This window comes from Ascaphus truei, chromosome 3, assembly GCF_040206685.1.
Source record: "Ascaphus truei isolate aAscTru1 chromosome 3, aAscTru1.hap1, whole genome shotgun sequence".
NCBI classification, from domain to species: domain Eukaryota; kingdom Metazoa; phylum Chordata; class Amphibia; order Anura; family Ascaphidae; genus Ascaphus; species Ascaphus truei.
The window spans coordinates 316,198,655-316,219,443 of NC_134485.1; the positions used below are offsets into that span (position 1 = coordinate 316,198,655).

The window sequence follows — 20,789 nt, forward strand, 5'->3', positions numbered from 1 at the left end:
CCAAATAAGTACTATTCACATAGGTGGAATAAAACAAGCAACATGAAGCATCACGAGTCTCCTCTACTCTAAGTCTGTGTGTGCTGCTCACCTGAGAACCTTTTCTGCAGTATATGGAACGTGAACCTTGGATGGCCATCAGACCAGAGCACCACAAGTACCAAAGACAAAAGAGGCGTTGAGTGCCAGTTTGAAATTCATTGAAGAATAAAATAATTTTATCAGAAAAATCAATTTGTACGGATTTTAAGATCAAGCTGAGTTACAAAGACATTTCTTTACCAACAATGTATGCTTTATTGAAAGTTGACAGGAAGTGCAACAGTTAAATACATTGACGTGTTACAACTGTTTAGAGAACATGCACAACGTATGCATACTACCGTACAGCTCATATATTCCATTTTGTTAGCAGAATGTGGTCAGTATCTGGAGTGTCTAAACCAAAAACAAGAAACTTCAGTGAACTGGGCTTTACTTCAAAAAGATACCAGCCAAGGCAAATTCAGAAAAAAAAGACACAAAACGGGCATGAATCTGCCAAGCCCTAAACAGTTGCACAGGTGTGTTCCTGGCTAGCCACGTCAGTGCCAGAGGAACCTGCAACTTAGACTTCCCTGGCACTTACGGGGATAGCAGCTTTAAAAAAAAAAAAGAGAGAGACTGTTCAAACAATTCAGTTCAGCCAATGAAACCACTAAATTTCAATCTGTACAACCTAAGTAGTACTTTAACTTACAAGTTTTCTATATTACAGAGTACTTACACTACATACACAAATATACAGTAGGCAAAAAAACTTCATTGAAATAATCTTAGTTCCCAACCGCATGTGGGTTCTCCTCAAACTGCTCTGCATACGACCTGCCTCAGATCGAAAAGAAGATGAACTGCAAAACAAGGGGTTTGTTGAGTGATAGAAAATGAATGGTGAAAACACTTCAATACCTTTAACCACTTGCAACTTAGGTGTGTGTGTGTGTCTTGTCAGTTGTTTATTTCCACCAAATTACCTCCAAGTTGCTGAAAGAGGGAATGAGGAAGGCTACAAGTTATTTCCAGTCCAGTTCAATCCACTGCTTTACAACCATTATGCTTGAAAGTTCTTGCATCATTTACAGCACAGCATATGATGAGCAAAGTAACATAAAATAAAAGGGTGGGGAGATGAGGAGTCACAGCTCCCGAGTGACTCAATGTTCCTTGTATTATTTACAGTAGTTGCTGTAGTCCACAGTGGAATTATGCCAAATTTCCAATATAACACGCTGTATAATAAAAATATTCCTTCGAGTCAAGGAGTGAGAAGGGGAACAAAAACGGCTCTTTAATACTGAAAAGAAAATGGATGTCTGCAGCAAAGGTGAAAGCGGTGTCTAATGGGAGTGGGAGGCACGGCTGGCACCTGCTCATTAAATATGGTGTGTTGGTCAGAGGCACATCCAGGGGTGAGAGAATCGTGGGGCCTTTGCTGAAATTATTAGGACACTTCATTTCCATAGAAAAAGCAGAGATTTTGGCCACCCTCTCTGTAATTGTCGAAGTCAAAGCGCATTAGCACTCAAGAGTTGTTAACATTAGGCGGTATCATACATTTGGGCCCTCAGAATAACATTACCCCATGGTAACACAACTCCTTAGTGTTTGTTGACGTGGTGGTGATATTGTATGGTCACTAGGAAAGTCAAAGTGTAACTAGTCCCGTCTAAAAAGTCTGAATGAGACATTGGACTGACTGACTGTTCAGGATGGCATTCAAAGTGCTATGCCGAGGGGCCTGAGCTTTGTGAGGCGGGTTGGGCAGGTGCTGGGGTGTTTCCTGCAGGCTGCGAACAAGATGAGGAAGAGGAGGGAGGGGAGCCGCTCTGGAGCTGAGCCTGAAACTGGGCAAGCTGTTCGGGGCTGGCCAGGGTCTTCAACAGGCTGTTTTCCTGCTCCAGCTGCGAGTTCTTTTCGATTAGCTCCTTGATCTGTTCCTTCAGGACCTCCACCTCTTCTCTGACTGCATACATTAGGTGGCTCTTCACCAAGTCCTGCAACAGAACATAACAGTCACATTTCAAGGCAGAGGCAACTGTGATAACATAGTTTTTACCTGGAGGACATGCTGTACTGTATGCCTCTGATCAAAGGAAAAAGTTGAAGTAACCAAAAAGAGGGACCAGATCTATATTCAAAACTCCTCCCTTCTATCAGTCAGGACAAACCAACATTATAGAAACACCCTATGGAAGTGAAGGTGACGATGTCATCTATATATGTATAAAGACTAGACCTCAGCATCTCACAACCACCTAGTCCTACTGTTAGATAAATAAATCAGTGTGCATGTCTTGTTTCACAAATGAATCATCATTTAATTAAACAAATTGTATTTAGAGTACTATGTTATGGCTCAGCCACAGGGGTCGATGGAGAAGAAATGGCCCATGAAAGATAACAAGAAATACATGCTTTACTGACACACAAGGGTCATACACTACCACAACTCTGTTGAAAAAAAAAAAAAATGGTGATGAATTATTGTTCAGTGATGCCATATGTGCCAATTATTACTTTGCTTAACTGCTTGGTAAACCATAACAAAAGTTCATAATTCAAGCATTTTCGGCTTAATCATTAAATCATATACGAAAGGTCCACACTAATTCCATAATTGTGCCTAGAGTATTATTGGTGATGCAATAGGAAAGAGGAGTTATGAGCATGCTTCTCTCAGTATTAACCACTGACAATTCATGCTCTTTATAACTTTACATTTATGCAAAGGTGCACTGAACCACCTCAAACAGCATGATATAGTCAAGAAGGAATCCTTTTTTACATAAGTTTTTTTCAGGTATACAATGGGATATGAAATAATGTATTGATCTAGATACGGTTGGGGCTTGGCAATTGATTTGTAGAAGATTCAAATTGTCCTCGGATATCCCTGCTGGCTATTATGATGCTCCTGTCATGAACATAAGTGCCAGCAAATTAAATGGTTCAGGGATCACTGGGACCCATGTTGTAATTGTTTGATGTCCTTTCAGCATTTGAAGGACAAATTCAATAAATTCAACAATTTTTTTGGTCAGGCACTGCGCTAACCCCTTAGCAATGGCTGCAATTGTTTTGAACCCATATACCTTTTGTCTCCCATCTGAATTTTCCAAAGCTACAAAATGTGTTACTTTTATTTATTTTTAAATAAGCTTAAAAAAAAAAAAAAAAAAAAAAAAGAACGAAAGAAAGAGAGACCTATATTGGTGGCCCCTGTAATTAGGAACTGGATAAATTCCTCTTCCCCCAACCAGGTGAAAATGTGACCTTCATTCAGAATCAATTTAAGATTCAGCGTAGGGCATCTTCCCTTTGATGCAGAGTACATTTCTTGGAAATTACTCTTCAGCATGTCACAAATGTGGTAGGGGAAAAAAAAATTCTGCATTGTTTTTGAATAGTGCCATAAGGTGAAGAGATTCTGGTATAAGACTTTAAAATCTAATGGGAATCAGCACTTGTGTAGATGAATTGTAAAGCCTTAATGTTGGCAACTTGTCTAATTGGAAATTACTCTCAATTCATATACCACGTATTGCTGACCAGGAACTGATTGCAGGTCACAGATATCCCAAGCAGATACAATACTTAACAATGCTTTCCTCCGAAAGACTGGTTGCTTGAGCTGACTTGGGAGTCAAGGACTAGAAGATTTATTTTATGAAATGGTCCCTGTATATAAAAAGCTCCCTCTTCCGATCTAAACAGCTACACCTTCTAAATATACTACCTGGGTTGCAGTCCCAATTTGGGGAGAACGGCCCAGTTCTTTATTCTAGCAGGATTGGTTAAGAACATTATTCTATTGAAAAGATGCCTTGCTTGTGTTCGTTTTGTTCCCAAAACTGAACATGTTACTTGTACATGTCAATGTTTTTGGTCTTGAGGATATACTCCGATAACATCGCTCTATGTTCTTACTGTGTCATTGATGTTGGAAGTCATAATTTCCTTGCCTGAATGCAAATCGTCAATAAAATATATTTTTTAAATGACCAATATAACTTATTTGAATATATTGTTAAAATAATTAGATTTTTAGAACCTTTAGATTAGCAGGACCCTCCTTACATATTGAACCATAGTTGTGTATGTTTTATCATTCTGATCTTCGCCCTATTTAACTGCGCTGTAGAATACCCTGGTGTATCTTTAATAAATAATAAGTTACTGATGTTGGTATTGTAACCCTGTAAAATGACAGAAAATGTCAATGTTGTATGGTACGGTACGAAGATTTCACACGTTGCATTTAAAGTTTTTCCTTTAACACCTCACACGTTCAAAATGCATCATCTATGACCTCAGCAAGATGTCAACACAGTAAAACAGACCCTTCCTGCAACTCGTACAAGCAGGATTTTGCCGTATAGACTACATTAAACATGAATGGTGTGCTTCAGAAAGCTATACTCCGTGCATGTGTGTTAATCTGTTAATGGATGGGAAGCCGCGCGGAGTACCCGCTCACACCCCGCGCTCAGGCAGCCTGCCCGGCACACACCGGCTGCAGCCGGTCTGAACTAAGCAGGTTGCCGCATAGTGTTTTCCTCCCCGGCGGTGACGTCAGAAGCAGCGGTACCGCCCTCCCACCCTGACTCCCCCGGCAGCCAATCAGCAGCAGAGCTATTTATAACCGGGAGTTAAAGGTTCTCATCTTGCCTAGTAACAGCAGGCACGGAATCGCGTGAGAGCAGCAGCAAAGCCACAGGCAGCGCTCCAATAACAAAGAGCGGCCAAAGAGGAAATACAAAGTACAGGGCACAAATCAGCCTGAGAAATAAACGATACCCCCCCCCGACACACACACACACACACCCTTATGGTGTTTGTGCCAGGTGCGCATCCTGGGAAGGGGGAGGCTTAAATGATTGGAAAGCAGCAAGGTATGTTGTGTCAATATTAATTACAAATAAATCAGCTCTTTCTGGGTGATGCCTGGTGTAAATATCGTATCACTACTATCAAAAATCATAAACGATGCACTCGTAGTGTGCAAAATGTTTGCGTGTGTGTATGTATATGTATATGATATATACACACACACTAAATATCCCTGCCTACTATACAATGCCCTGCACCTACATTTACTTTTCAGCATTTATATGCTGTGCTGCGTTGTGAGGTCCCTCAGCACCTGCATCCTTCCCTTTAGCTTCTACTCTCAACTAGTATTCAAATGTAATACAACACAGCAATGACAACCCCCCTCCCCCCACAGCAGAAAGAAAATCATAGGAGTACATACCATGGCTTGTTCAATTTTGTTGTCTATAGCTACAACGCTTGCACCAGAGGAGCTGAAAAACAAACAAAGATACATTAGCACTCGACCAAGAAACGCATCACGATACACTTGTTAGTGTCCACAGTGGCACTACTAAGGATGTCACCATACAGAGGAAAATCATAAAACAGAAAAACACTTTAGCCTGGCTGCAGTCTCCCCCTCCCCCTTACTGCATTGCCTTGCAAACCCCCTCCCTACCCACAGTTTGATATTAAAGCTATGCTTGACAAGAGCAGGGCATACGGATAGAAATTGTGACTGCTACAAACGTGTGGGCACGACCATAGTGTAAAACGAGATGCTTACAAAAGGTTGACGATCCCGCACAGCTCATAGATCGGGGTGTTCAGACGATTAGATCTTCCACAATCATTCATTTGCAGAACTGTCCCACCGCGAGCTACACATACAGTAACATAAGCAGGTGCCATTGCAGCCCCTACACCCACTGTGTCCAAAACAGCGGACAAAGGGATCATCGGGACTGTGCCATTCACCTGCATTACTGCACAGATCACACAGCGCCAACCCCCTCCCTCCCTCTGCCGAACCGCGGCTCTCATTTACCTACTGTCGACTTTCACCGACGAGTTATTATCTGTGCCAAGCAGGGACGACAGGAAAGAGATGGAAAAATGCCTCAGTTGACAAACTCCCAGATCCATTGCTGCCGCTGCTCTACATTGGAGATTGATCATGCAAACCGCAAGCACCCAAATATAACGGGGGGGAAGGAGGGGGCAAAAAAAAAATTAGAACAAAATTTAAATCTACATCAAGCTCCTTAGTGAGCAGCAGACATGGGTGCATGCCCTCAATCCTGGTGACAGTGGGAGCAGCGCTGCTGCTGCTGCTGTTGTTGTGTGATGCTGGGTGATGATGCTGCAGCTTCTGCTGCGGGAAGAAATCTCCAGCCAGGTCAGCGCTTCCCAGGCTCCGCTGGAAACCCGGGGGCTCGGAGCTCATTGCATAATGTATTATGTATAGGACGACAGCGCCTATTGGCTGAGTCTGCGTTCGGAAACGCCCCTCCAGCTCCAAGCGAAGCCTTTCGGGTCGGGGGAAGGATGGGTGCACGGCGCTGAAAGGGTGCGGATGGATGCCTTGGAAGGAGATGGAGGCGCAGAGTATGTACACGGCTGATGGTGGGGAAGTGAAAGGATGCACTGGATCCCCATGAGTAGATCTGGAACAAAGCAACCTGTATGTATTGTACAAGGAGAGCTTTGAAGGCGACACGTCCTCTAAGATCACTCATTATTTGAAATGGCATGAAAAAGTACAGTGTGTTTAGGGATGTGGAAAAGACTGAACCAACTGGAGATCAATCCCTGGCACTGTCCCAGTCTCTAGAACCGGTTAAATCTTGCTATGTATTGCCCCATATCCCTGTTTTGAGCTAATCTAATGAAACCCCTGATAGAAACAAGAAGGGGATTGCTCGAATACGTGTAATAAATGCTGCTGGTTACTCGCCGATTGCATCATTACCCATAATCGGGACACGAGATCCCAGACCTCGAACATGTTTCACATGCTTCTATTATCTCTAAAGACAAACAATACCTTTATATAAATACTCATCTATTTAAAAGGTATCACATGCTGGGGTGATGCCAATACAACGCATTTTAATTAAATCATTCTCAGGGTGTACCTGACTAATTGCTATGGATACGTTGAGATTGAGTTAACAATTTCCTACCAAAGCAGCACACGTGCCCTAAAAAGACATTTTCATGTGTTTGTTGAAAGCTCATAAAGAACAGATCGGACGATAAAATAATCTGTCTTATTGGTCCAAGACCGGCACTACAAATCTATACAACTAAAGCACGTTTGGAGTTATACATGGGGACACCCCTAGTTTAAACTATATGCAAAGCTGTGCTATTAAGGGCACGGTTTGCGATGCTGCATCGCCTCCTAGTGGAAACTGACGGCATGTAATTTAAACAGACAGCCATTCAGTTTCCATACTCTCCTTACCCACATTTCATAGAAGCTTCTGGCCACTGTCCCAGTAATTGCACTTTTTTGTTTTTAACAATGCCCTCATTGTGTACACTACTACCATAAAGCATCACGGTAAGCGAGCCAATTTGGGACCAATAATAACCCATCATGTGATTGTTCGTGATAGCAACTCAATTCCTACAAACTAAATTTAAAAAAAGAATGGACGATGGTCTGTATTTACAGGCGAATGCTTACAGTAGCCATTTTGTGAAGGTGGAATAAGTGAAAGCACATTGCCCAATGCATCGACTGCCAGGAACGCAGGTTTCTGTGTTTCAAACACCTTTCATTGCTTAAAGCTGCAGTTCAGGCAATATCCTGCATGTGTGTTTTTTTAATAAATCAGTTCTGTAGTAAGAAAAAATACTGTTAGCATTTTCTGTTTTAAAAAAAACAACTTTGAAAGACCAATTTTCTTGTATTCTATTTTAACAAGCATGCTTGTTCCTATAGCAACGATTTACATTCCCCATACTTAAAGATGTCGCCAAACTTTGCCGATCAATAGAAGGAGAACGAATTGACCGGCAGCTATGCAGTTTTTTTTTTAGGTAAGTAGAGATTGCCCAGATGAAACTATTGAAGTTAAAAAAATAATTAAAAAAAAAAAAAAAACGGGAGCCTGAACTGCAGCTTTAAACAGTAAATATATAGATTGCCTTCATTTTATTACTCAAACTTTATAGAACAGCTTTACAGATTTAGATTAGAAATTTGAATGACCCCCATGGTAAATTGCAGGTTTCAAGTGGGTGGTACAGAAATATTGCAGTGAAACCGATGGTGTACAGAAGTAGACTTTTGATTCCCAAAACAAACAAAATGTACATCACAACATTTTTGGGGACTACATCTAATTGCTGTCCAGTGAATGTCGTGGCAGCAAAAATCTCCCACCAAGGATGTCAAGTTACAAACATGCCTAAGGCTGCGGTCCCAGTCATAACTATGACACGCGCCCGCCGGGGGGGAACGGCGGCGCGTGCACAGCGCTAACTGCGATCTGCGGTCTCCAAGAGAAGAGGGAGCGTGGTCGGGGATTTGCGGGGGCGTGGCCATCACTTCACGCGTCAGGTTCTCCCTCATTGGGTGAACCGCCGGTTGGGGTGTGGCCACGCCTCCGTCGCAAGGTTTAAACTCAATTTCATTGAGTTTAAAATTTTTTGCAGTACGGTGCGGCTGCACCTTCAGCATGATGGTGCGTACTGGGCCCTTCCCCATTGAGGGGCGGTGCTTACACGCACAGCGCACGCCGAGCCGAGCGCTGTGGCAGTGACTGGGACCGCAGCCTAAGGCTCAGTTCAGACAGGCTGCTACACTACCGCGCGTCCGCTTTTGCAAGCCTCTGTCTGCTGGGCGGTGTGCTCATCCCCAGCAGACAGAATGACGCAATTGGAGGCAAAACCACGTCAGCCATTTAATTTTAAAAAAAAGAAACTAAGTTTGTGTGTTTGTGATTGGTTGGTGAAGTACACGTGACGCGGCTGCCACTTGAAAAAGACAACTGAAGTTGTAATTTCAAGTGCAGCGGCGTCAACGCTGTACTTCCGTTTGAAAACTCCCACACACCAAAGCGAAAGAGTGGCGAACGTGCACGTCGCATCGCATCCTGTCTGAGCTCAGACTTATATTGCGATTAACTTTGTTTATAGTTACTACTAAGTGTTTAGCTGGCCTGGGGGCTAGAAATGACAATCACTAGGTATGTCAGCTTGCCAACCAATAGGTTTCAAAAATTGAAAAAGTACATGATCCTGGACAGTCTTAGGCCAAGTCCCCGCTGGCGCTGAGCGCGCTCATTCTTGGAGAGCGCTCCAAGCCTGAGCGCCGGGTGTCCTGCTTGTACGCACGCGGGGGAGGGGAGGGGGCATTGCGGGTAGTTGAGCGCACGGGTAAGCATAGTTTTTTTGTTTACCTAAGCGCCGATCGCGGGTGAGCGTGTGTGCCCGCTCACGAGCGCCGCACGCACTGCGTGAGCGGGGACTTACGTATATCTATATATGTAAGTAACCGCCGCAAGCGCCACCCGCTCAGCGCTAGCGGGGACTCAGCCTTACTTACCAAGACTTTAAATGCATTGCAACCCATAGAAAATTCTGAGGTGTTCCATTCAACCAGTACTTTACAGGCCTTCATGCTAAGGGTAAATGGGAGGAAAATGTGTGCGTCTATTGCATAGGTGGGCAACTCTAGTCTTTGACAGCCGCAGATTGAGCCACCTGTGCTGAAGCAGGGATATCCTGAAAACCTGACCAGTTGGTAGCTCGAGGACTGGATTTGCTAACCCCTAGTCTATAGCATAAAGTATAGGAATATTGAGTCTGGGCACCAAATGTCAAGAAAGAAGGCTATAGGGCAACGTGGAGGGAAGGGAAAAAAAAGATAATTGCATGGTTCTCTATGTTCTGGCTCCTCTAATCTCTGCTACTTCTAAAGAATAAGTTATACATGTACAGACACTGCAAAAAAAGCAGATACCCCATAATTAGGGATTCAGGTTTTAAGGCTTAACTGGAAAATACCACCAACTGATCTTGCGCTTTCGATTTAAACCGGAAATGACGCATCGTTTCTTATTGAGTTCCACCTCTTGTAAGCAGCCCACCCACAGGTAGGAGACAAAAAGCAACACAAGGGGAGTATGGAAACTACAACAGAAAGCACAGATTTTGTAAAACTGAAAACATTGGGAAAACAAAACAAGCAGATAAATTATTATTATTATTTTTATTTTTTTACATACATACTAAAAACTGAAAACCCTACTCATAATAACGCAGTGCAGCTCATGCGTTAAAACAGGTAGGGGGTAGAAGGGGGAGAGAAGCTACTCGTCACCATCCAGCGGGCAGACAGCTGTGAGTGGACTTCGTCATACGCGTAAATAAGATTAGCACGTTTATAGATGGGTTGTGAATGCCTACACACAATCAGCATGTGGCAACAGTGAGATGGTAGCTACGGCAATGCAGCAGGTTGTGAACAACAAGCCACTGAACAAATGTGACAAAGATTCCTCCGGTTTGACTTTCCATTCTGATTACATCAATTTGTAAATTTGTTGTTAAATTATTCATTAGATTACAGATTGAGAAAATAGATCATCTTTTCCCCCTGAAATTCTTACAAATGGCCTGCTCCAATGTTCAAAGATTGTAGAGATTAGAACCCACCCCCCTCAATCACTAAAGCATCATTGCCTCGGTTATGTATGATCCCCATCAAAAACTAGTGTGTGTTGTATATTGTGCAAGTTGCATTGCTCAGGGCAGGACATTGGGCATACGTGTGAAGGTTATTTACAATATGGTATTAACAGCAGTTTTTCTATTAGCAGCTAGTGGTTTTGATTCCTTATGATTACATATCGTCGTCGTAGAGGTAAAAGTCATTAACTATAGTCTGAGTACTGAGGAAAAGGCGAGTAAAATGTTCTTATTGACAGGAAAAAGTCTGTATTTAAAAAGGAAGGTATTTTGAGATGACTAGTTATGAAGATTAGGTGTCGAATTAATTTTTCAATGAAATATAAAGAAATTCCAAGTCAGGCAGTGCATTTAGTGCGTATTTGCCAAAAATGCACTTAATATTTACCTCTACAACGATATACAAATCAGACAACTTGCAGCAGATTGCTGCATATTTCTAAGCGTACTTTGGTTTTCTCAAAATGTTTTGATATTTCTACCCTGGAACCCTTTTAAAGAATCGATCCGTACTGATCGCCATTTTATTGTTACACTTGCTTTAAAAGATCTCTTCTTGCCCTTTCCAAAAAGGTTTTTATTTTTAAAATGTGACGCTCACCCAACGAGATATATTGTAGGCACCTGCAATACAATGGAGGGTAAATTGAAGTCTCAAGTTTACCCAGTGCAGGCTCAAGGTTACCATGGTAACGTCAGAAGCTACCGATTAAATCATGATTTTTTTTTAATATACCTACAGATTAAGAGCAGGACCATACACAGGGGGCAAGATATGAACATGATACGAGTTTAACTTCTGGGGGGATTTCTGTAGTACACAAAAAGAGCACAGCTAACAGCAAAAACTATACGTGTTTTAATGAATACAGAATGAAAACTCCTACGACCAAAGTGAACTAACATCACGGACATGTTTAAAGGGTTACTTCGGAGTGAATGAATTCACAAATGTGACATCTATGAGTATTTTTAGGCCCGTATGGAAACGTGATGAGCTGAGACTTTGAATCGGTTTGATTTCCTCGACACCCATTATCTGATGTCATTGTGTGTTCAGGAAGTGCTTTCATAGGCAGATCCCCCTCTATCCCGATTGAGTGATAAAGACAGAGTGGGAGAAGAACACAGTTGATTGACAAATATGCCTCCCTTCAGAGGTTTGTGATTGGTTTAAAAAATAAATAAAAGCAGCCAAATCTTTGCCATTAGCGTGGTTTGGTTTATGAAAACTCAGACTTTTAACAGTCTTTACAAAAGGTTTTCTGGACAACCAAGTTAGATTGCATATATATCCAAGCTTCTACTCGCCCATTTCTTTCTTTCCTTATTAGCCTTGCCTTAACTTTAAAGCAGGAAATTACCATGGTCGTTGAAATAAACATGCAGCAAATGTACAGCTTATCTAAAAACACAAAAAAGCTACATTATTACAACACAGTAAAACATACAGTGGTCACAACAAACAGAGCCTTGCCAAACATGCCATGATAGGTGTGTAAAATGGCCATCAATGAATCAATTCTAACCAATGTAATAATAAACCAACTAAACCTTGCCCACCAGAATATTTATCTGTACATCCCTTCATGTGGTTTGATTCTTTAGCATCAAGTCTAGTTCAGCTGAGGGCACCAATGGTGCTCTTCAGTCACTATTCCCCAAGCAGAGGTTACATTACATGGGCGAATGCCCCAAATTCACTGTAAATGTGTGAATGTTTCTTATATCCATAGTGGCTAGAAACATGAAATATTTGAACTTGCACTTTGGTCGCTGCAAAGTGAAACTACTCAGCTGGGCAACAATTCCTCAAGAGGTTTTTCAAATTTAGGCTCAAAAGTTTAACTGGTAAAAACTAGGATTACATTGTATAAAAGACATGGCTCGCTCTTCCGCATTACATCTACATTCTCTTTTTAGTGTGTGGTCATTTTCTGTCAAAGTCCTTAGTTTCCACTCTGCACAAGTTCTGGAGACCAAAGTGAATTTGTTATGCAACTGCAAAACAAACAATAAGCCCTTAAATAATGTTAGATACATTCCATAAAAGGTAAATATTCAATACAAAGCACAGACGAGCTTGACAGAGAAATAATAAGGGTTCAACTGGTATAGAAAATGTTTGGTTTTAACATTTTGGGAATGTTATCTTTTAAATCTTATGATCAGAAATGTTGATGTGACAGCAACATTCTCTACTATCCTACAATAGTATCCTGCAGTTGCTACAGCTATAATCAATATATCAATCTTCCAAATACCTTACACACAGCCAGAATCCCTTGCACGGACAATAATAAAATAAACGTATCATTTTCTACATGTTAGTGGTAAAAATCCCCCTGTGTGGTCATGGTCCAGAAAGATGAAATGGTGCAATAACACAGCTACACAATGAAAAATAAATTCCTATCCCAAATGTCAACATTTAACCTATCCATTTTAGTAGGGCATTGAGCGTTTATGAAATATATAAAAGTATTTCACTCCAATAGCGAGAACATATTGTTCATAAACCACATCAGTTGAAGAATAATCTATAACAAGTATTTTCTTTTGGTGTATGGAAAAGGCACCCGAGAGACCCAGGAAGCTTGAATCTTTCAACAGAGGTGCACCCAGGGGAATGTAGGCACTTAATCCCTTTCTAAAATCTTGTTTTATTGTCCAAGGCAGAGTGGTAAAATTACTTCTAGTTAGCAATCATTCTTAACCGCTAGTGCTTAAACAATAAAGCTACTCACTCTTTCTCCCATTACAGATACCACCTCAACGGCCATTTGACGCGTTTCTTTTCCCCTCAACAAGCTGTCTGGCTGACAGAAAACTCACCAACACATATACAAACAAGAATACCTTTTCAGATACTGCTCCAGTTCCAAGACGAGCACCTTCATGGTTACGGCGTAACCGCCCCGGCTACCATGCATGCTCCATTGCATTGAGATTTCTATTCTGAACCTGCTGACTAGCTCCCAAGTGAAACCCTCATGCTCGATCATTTCACAATTCTTCCAACACGGCTTATTCTCATTTCTACATGCTGTGCTCTTTGCGATTTCTATTCACGGAGGGGAAAGAAACAACAACTGTATATTCTTGCAGTCTAGGGCACGCTGGCTCCTGTACAAGGTTTGCTGCAGTTGTTAGTGGCTGGTTCGGGATCAGGAGGAGGAAACAAGGGCAGATGATGACATCACGAGCTGCAGGTCACGTGACACTGCGTTACATAAAGCATCAAGAGAGATTAAAATCTTTATGACTGGGAGATTTCACATCTCAGCAAGCACAGGCGCTCACTTCTTTCAACAGTGAGGGCTAATCCAGTTATGAAATTGCCGTTCCTTCCCAAAGGAGTCTGGCTACTAATTGGTGCAAGTTTTTTCTAATCCATTTACAAGGGACCTGTCACTTAATTTCAGCTTTGTACGTTAACCCCATTCACTGCCACAGACAAAGAAGGGGTTAAGACCGGAAACAGACCTTGTGGATAGATCCCATGTAAGTGGATTAGTAACACCAACCAAAGCAATTTATAGCAAAACCATCTGGCACTGGTGGGGTTAAACACTCTGCTCATTAAGGTCATAGTAATTAGCACTAGGGCAGAAAGCTTGTCCTGCAGAATTACTGTCAAGCTGAACACAACCTGAAAATAAGCCAAGCAATCAAAGGGAGATACAGGAGCAATAGTCATAATGCAACTACTACCAAGAAAGGGATATTTGTAATGTAACACAATCCTATGAAGAGACATTATCGAACTAGAGAGAGTGCAAAGAAGAGCCACCAAATTAATAAAGGGGATGGACAATCTAACTTATGAGGAGAGGCTAGCTAAATTAGATTTATTTACATTAGAAAAGAGGCGGCTAAGAGGGGATATGATAACTATATACAAATATATTCGGGGACAATACAAGGAGCTTTTAAAAGAACTATTCATCCCATGGGCAGTACTAAGGACTCGGGGCAATCCCTTAAAGTTGGAGGAAAGGAGATTTCACCAGCAACATAGGAAAGGGTTCTTTATAGTAAGGGCAGTTAAAATGTGGAATTCATTACCCATGGAGACTGATGGCAGATACAATAGATTTGTTAAAACAAAAGGTTGGACATCTTTTTAGATAGGAAAGGTATACAGGGATATTCCAAATAAGTATACATGGGAAGGATGTCGATCCAGGGATTAATCCGATTGCCAATTCTTGGAGTCAGGAAGGAATTTATTTTTCCCCTTATGAGATATCATTGGATGATATCACACTGGGGTTTTTTGTTTGCCTTCCTCTGGATCAATAAGTATAGATATAGGATAAAGTATCTGTTGTCTAAATTTAGCATAGGTTGAACTTGATGGACGTACGTCTTTTTTCAACCTCATCTACTATGTAACTATGTAACACCGTTAACATTTATACAAGAACTACTCCATTTGTGCCATTACGATCTAGGAAATGAGCAAAACTAAAACACAGTGAGCGCAGTTAGTACCGTTAACTGCTATACTAATGTTCCCACACATTGATCTATGTTAACACTAGAGAAAGCAGAAACAATTTGTTTTTGTGCTCGGTAACCCCGAAACTAGTTTACGATTTATTTTAATTTAAAAAAAAATTCTTAACAGTGATGGCAATGGGCTTGAGTGGCCATGAAGAATTCCTGAAGGTTATTTCTGCCTAGTTAATTACCATATTTCCCCCCAAGATTAACTGTCAACAAGATGTACAACTCAAAAAAAAATCCCTCTCCGTATAAACCATATCAAAATCTGTGTCCTGTTAAATAGGTTTAAAAAAAACCCCCAACCCTGTTCCTTTAATAATGTTTCGAGTGCCAGGGGTCCGGCGGCCTCTTTCAGGTCATGGGATCACTCCTGAGCAATTACATGACTGCGACCAGGCCCCGGACCGCATTCTGCTTCCATTTTGATCAGGCTGGTTGCTTCAGCTCAAATCACACAAGAAACGAGCAAGTGCCTATTGTGTACATTGTACATCATAAGGACCTTTGACGTGCCAGGGCCCAATTCATAGCAGGTATGTTACTAGAGCACTGTAAATGTTTTATTTACATAGCTAGAAAGCAGGGGTCTCTGGAGCTGAGTTGCATTAATTTCATCTCCAGGGCCCCACAGCTTCCAGAGATATCGGGGAAGGTGTCACCGGCGCACTTCCCTACAGGGGAAACAAAACAGGTTTAAATCTCCCGCGTGACATGGCCCAATAGGAAGCCGCAGCGCTTTACATTGGCCCACGTGACGCGGTGGTCTTAAACCTCCATGGAGGACCGGCTGCACCTTTTTCGATAAGTGGTTCAAGAAGCATGGGGTCCCTCAAGCGGAAATGAAACGTGGTTCAGCTCCAGAGAGCCCCTGCTTTCCTCATAGTGTATATAAAATAAAAGGGGAGGGGTGTCAAGATGGTACTGCTCCTGCAAATGGAACATTGCAGGGTGAACTAAGACAGGAGGACTTGTGTCTGACCGCATTGCTTACATATAGCAAGTATCTTAACAGTGGCACATCTAGAAGAGATGCTTGTTCCTCTCTCACGTCTCCCTCCTTATCCAAGAAGGATCCCCGGGAACCTCTGTTCCCAGGTAGGACAGAAAAAACAATCTGTGAGAAGCGTGGCTACCTTTAAACAGGCCTCCTCCGCATCAGACATTTCCTGTCCTACCTTGGAGGGAAGGCGGAGGCTACACACGTGTGTGTTCCTACTTGGATATGAACAAATACAAGGAGTAGTGGTGCAGGGTTTAGTACGTAAATATACATTTAATGGACTGCATGTTACTAGTACTCATCGATATGGGCAAATTCCCAATTTCGCTGCTCCTCGTCGTACCCATGATAAAGTACGGTGTTTATTTAAAAACTCACAAGACATATTGATGCACAAAAGCTGGTTATAAAGCTTAGGGGAAAACAAGCACAACAACAAATATTCCACAATTTATTTTTAGTTTTTTCATTACTATTTTTAAATTATTATGTCACCCTTATTAAATCCCTAGGCAGCAAAATTATTTTGACAAAATAAATCCCTGGAGTGAGAAACAATAAAAAGGGTTAAAGTTACTGCACAGAGCAAGGGGGACAAAAATAAAATAAAATAATAAAGTCGACCAAAGGAGGGGAAAAAAAAGTGTTTTTCAAAGCCAAGTATCTGGGATTGCACATTTAAAATTGCCCAGAAATGGATAACATCCATACACAAAACCAATTTCCCACATGCACGGAAAACCCCTCATTAAAGTAGCAATCCACACCTTGTACACTTTTTTTGTTATTTTTTTCTTTTTTTAAAGATTGGTGGGAAGCAGAGGGTCTCCAAAGCTGAACAGCGTTCATTTCCCCTGGTTCCCGAGAGACATACCGGGAAATATGGCGCTGGTTACTTCCTGGTACTGTACTTTAATTTCTGCGTTATACAGAACAATAGGAAGCCGCGGCGGGTGATGTCGTAGCTTCCTATCGTCCCGCGTAAGGCTGCGGGCATGGTGATCGTGACGGCGCGCAGGAGGGCATGCGCGGCGCGATCACATGGATGTGCCTCTATGAGGCGGTCTATAGAGCGCGCCAACGCGCACGAGAGCAGAGGCGCCGGCGCTCGCGTTGTAGGAAGAAACAGAAAAATCGGTTTTCACTCGCGGTGGCAAAGCGGCAGCCGGATCACGTGAGCGGTTCGCCCAATGAGGGTGAACCAGCTCTGTGACGTCACGGCCACGCCCCGCGACACGCCTCCCCGTCTCCTCTGCATGCAGGACACAGTTCTCAACTGCTGCAGGCAGCGGGCAGAAGCCGAGTGAACGCTGGCGCCCTCTCCAGCGTTTACCATGGCCGCAGCCTAATGCAGATTTAAACAGTCGTTTTGCTTCCTGTGGAGGGACAGTGGCTGTGCTACCTATATACATAGGTATCTCGGGAACCAGTCGGTCCATGGAACTGAAATTAACTCCCTGCTGTTCAGAGGCACAGGGGGAAGCAACAAAAATAGCAGAGGGTGCTGCTCTTAAGTAATATAATTACATTATACCAAGAGGTGGATTATTTCTAGTAAGAAACGTTTCGTTCAGAATACACGGTTTACAACTTGTAATAAAAACATATGGTGCCTGTTCTTCTTTTAAAACTTTGCATTACAACGTGTCAACCTTTTTTTTTTTTTTTTTTGCATCAAACAAAGTTATTTACCATTTTCTAAAGCCTAGTGCTAGAGAAGATCTGTTAAAATAATGCATGACGTGGCATATTATGTAATCAAGTAATGAATAAAAGCCTACAACGGTTACAAGATGAGAACTAGCTTTGGAACGAATGAAAAAAAAACCTCCACTTGTGTTTAAGAATAAAAAGGATATAGGTAGAGATATGGTTGCACACCTTGTCAGTACCTCCGGTCCTAGAAAAGGGGGTTATGTAAATCTCATCATATGCCACTACGAAGTGCCAACACACATTTTATGTCACACGTAACAACACATTCTTATTTTTCAAATGTTCTAATTCATACTAGCCCTTTTCCCGTAATATGTGTATGCATCTGAAAACATTGCTCAGTTATGTGTGAATTCACAACTAAAATCGGTAATCGAAATTTAAATTAAATTCTTAAATCAACTGGATTAGCTAAAGGACAGAACATTTTGATGGCTTTGAAAAACAGCCTCTAGCTACAACTGAAAATGCCTGAAGTTCAGGGATATTGTTTCTTCTGCTGTCACATTGAAGAATTCAGCACCATGCTATGCTCTTCCCCCATTGTCTTGAACCGCTCAGGCTCTTATATAAAGTGACAGGTTGCACACAGATGACTTGCTGCTCTGGGTACATCATGATACCAAATACAGGCAAGTTTTAGCCGTTGACAATCTGAAAAACAACAATATTTCATACTTCAAGGCAATGGGATACCTACCCTTTCCTCCGATTACTAGCAGATTTTATATACACCTCTCAATCTCTCTCTACATCTCTATATCTATATACATACATACATACACACATATATATATATATACACATATATATATATACACATATATATATATACATACACACACACATATATATATATATATACATATACATAGACGTGTGGTAACCAGGGGAATCCTGATGACCAAAGAAGACAGCACACCGCAAAGATGATACAAAAAAGTGTGCTCTGTGTGCTCATTTGCATGTCATTTCCCAGAATCCCTTGCTGCAGTGGAAGTGCTGTATGCTGGGCGATAATGGGGAGAGACAGGGTTGCAGACCTGTCTAAGACATGCAAACGAACATACAGTAATATTTACAGTTGATATATATAAATATATATATATAGTCAATGAAAAAATAGTTTGCACTCACGGTTTCTCAAATGAAGGCAGATGCTCGTCCCATATAGAAATATGTACAGGGTAACCAGGGAAATCCAGGTAACAAAGAGACTGCACACCGCAATATAATGAAGTAAATAAAGTGTATTAACAACACAGGGCAGCCAACGTTTCGGTCCTCAGAGTGGGACCTCCCTGAGGAAGGTCCCACTCTGAGGACCGAAACGTTGGCTGCCCTGTGTTGTTAAAATATATATATATATATATATATATATATATATATATATATATATTTGCCAACCTCGTCAAGGTAAACTCCATTTAGCAGGTACCTACACTGGATATATGCAAGGTTGGCAGGCTTGGATCATGTTTTGATCAAAGTATGCAACTAAATGACTCCTTTGTTACACAGACTTAGGATCTAAATGTTAAAATGCCACTAGTATATGTTAGCCCCATTGGTAAGAAGTATTTTGCTGTAAAATGTATATCTGGGATGATTTGATAAGAGGAGTTAATGTTGCATAAAAAAAAAAAAAAAAAGTGGAATTTAACATTTCTAACTGTAAACCAGATAGATCTTGGAGATGTAGTTCTGGTTACAACAGAAGCCATTTCAGAAGACTATTGATAGTTTTTTTTTTTTTAAAGTTTTCTGGGTAAAACCAATACACTCAATGGGGGTGGGTACAGTATGGCGATGAGCAGAAAACGTTAATATTGCTGTGTTTACATAACTGGAATAACTCTTCATTGAACTGCAGCCACGAAAGCTCAGTTAAAAGGTGAAAAGCGTTAAATGATCACAATTTCCCAGTGTCCTATGAGCAGCGATGCCCTTACATTTTATTATAACGTTCGTTTACTTTACAAAAACACCTCAGCTGCAACATTGGCAGCCCAATTTTAGCACTAGGTGCAGTTACATAGTAGATGAGGTTGAAAAAAAGACATACGTCCGATTTCAATCTATGCTACATTTAGACAACAGATACTTATTGATCCAGAGGAAGGCAAACAAAAAACCCCAGTAACATATCATCCAATGACATCTCATTAGGGGAAAAATAAATTCCTTCCTGACTCCACGAATTGGCAATCAGATTATTCCTTGAACCAACATCCTTCCCATGTTTACTTATTTGGTACAGGAGGGCCCTGGGCAAGCAGCAGGTTCCGTTCTAAGGGCCCGCCGCAAAGCAAAAATCGCCGGAAAGCGGAACCGGTGATTTTCGGCGTGTGCGCATGCCAAACCGGCAATTCCCCCTTCTGCGTGTGCGCACCCTCCCGTTCTGCGCATGCGTACCCTCGACAACCACCCGTTCTGCGCATGCGTGACCTCAGACTACCCCGTTCTGCGCATGCGCCAACATGGCGGCCCCCTTCTCTGTACCGGCGGATCTCCGAAAAGCGGGGCGCTGAGAAGCGGGGCCTTGCTCTATATCGCAGTATACCTTTCCTTTCTAAAAAAAATGTCCAACCTTTTTTTGAACAAATCTATTGTATCTGCCATCACAGTCTCCATGGATAATGAATTCCACATTTTAACTTCCCTTACTGTAAAGAACCCTTTCCTTTGTTGCTGGTGAAATCTCCTTTCCTCCTGCCCTTCCTGCACATCACATCCCCCTGTCTGCACATCACTCCCCCAGCCTGAACATTACCCCTCCCTGCACATCACCCCCCAGCCTACACATCACCCCACTGCACATAACATCCCATCCCGCCCTACACATCACCCCCCCTGCCCATCACATCCCCTCTTCCTGCACATCACATACCTCCCTCCCTGTACCTCCACTAGGGGGGGGGGGGGGCGGGGGAGAAGAGAAGGGAGCTGGTTCTTGCCCGGCTTCTCCTGACTGAGATCCACCCCACGCTCCCTCCCCCTC

The 20,789-nt window shown here is 42.1% G+C and overlaps 1 protein-coding gene across 5 annotated transcripts in view; it reads right to left on the bottom strand.

Moving 5' to 3' along the window:
* Positions 1–273: 273 nt before the first annotated feature.
* The window catches only part of TSC22D1 (TSC22 domain family member 1), an 87,960-nt gene continuing 67,444 nt past the window's right edge, over positions 274–20,789 (bottom strand). Inside the window, exons 2-4 of one of the 5 annotated variants that reach the window (XR_012799932.1) lie at positions 5,294–5,345; positions 1,014–2,033; positions 274–890 (exon numbers count right to left, since the gene is read on the bottom strand). Coding sequence is in view for 4 of the 5 variants with exons in the window: in XM_075591103.1 (XP_075447218.1) it covers positions 1,764–2,033; positions 5,294–5,345; positions 5,642–5,838 (519 nt within the window). In the remaining variant the exon portion in view is untranslated. Of the gene's footprint in view, positions 2,034–5,293; positions 5,346–5,641; positions 5,864–5,902; positions 6,642–13,419; positions 13,822–20,789 lie in introns of those variants that run through there. The other 4 variants (XM_075591106.1, XM_075591107.1, XM_075591103.1 and 1 more) reach the window with 4 other exon arrangements.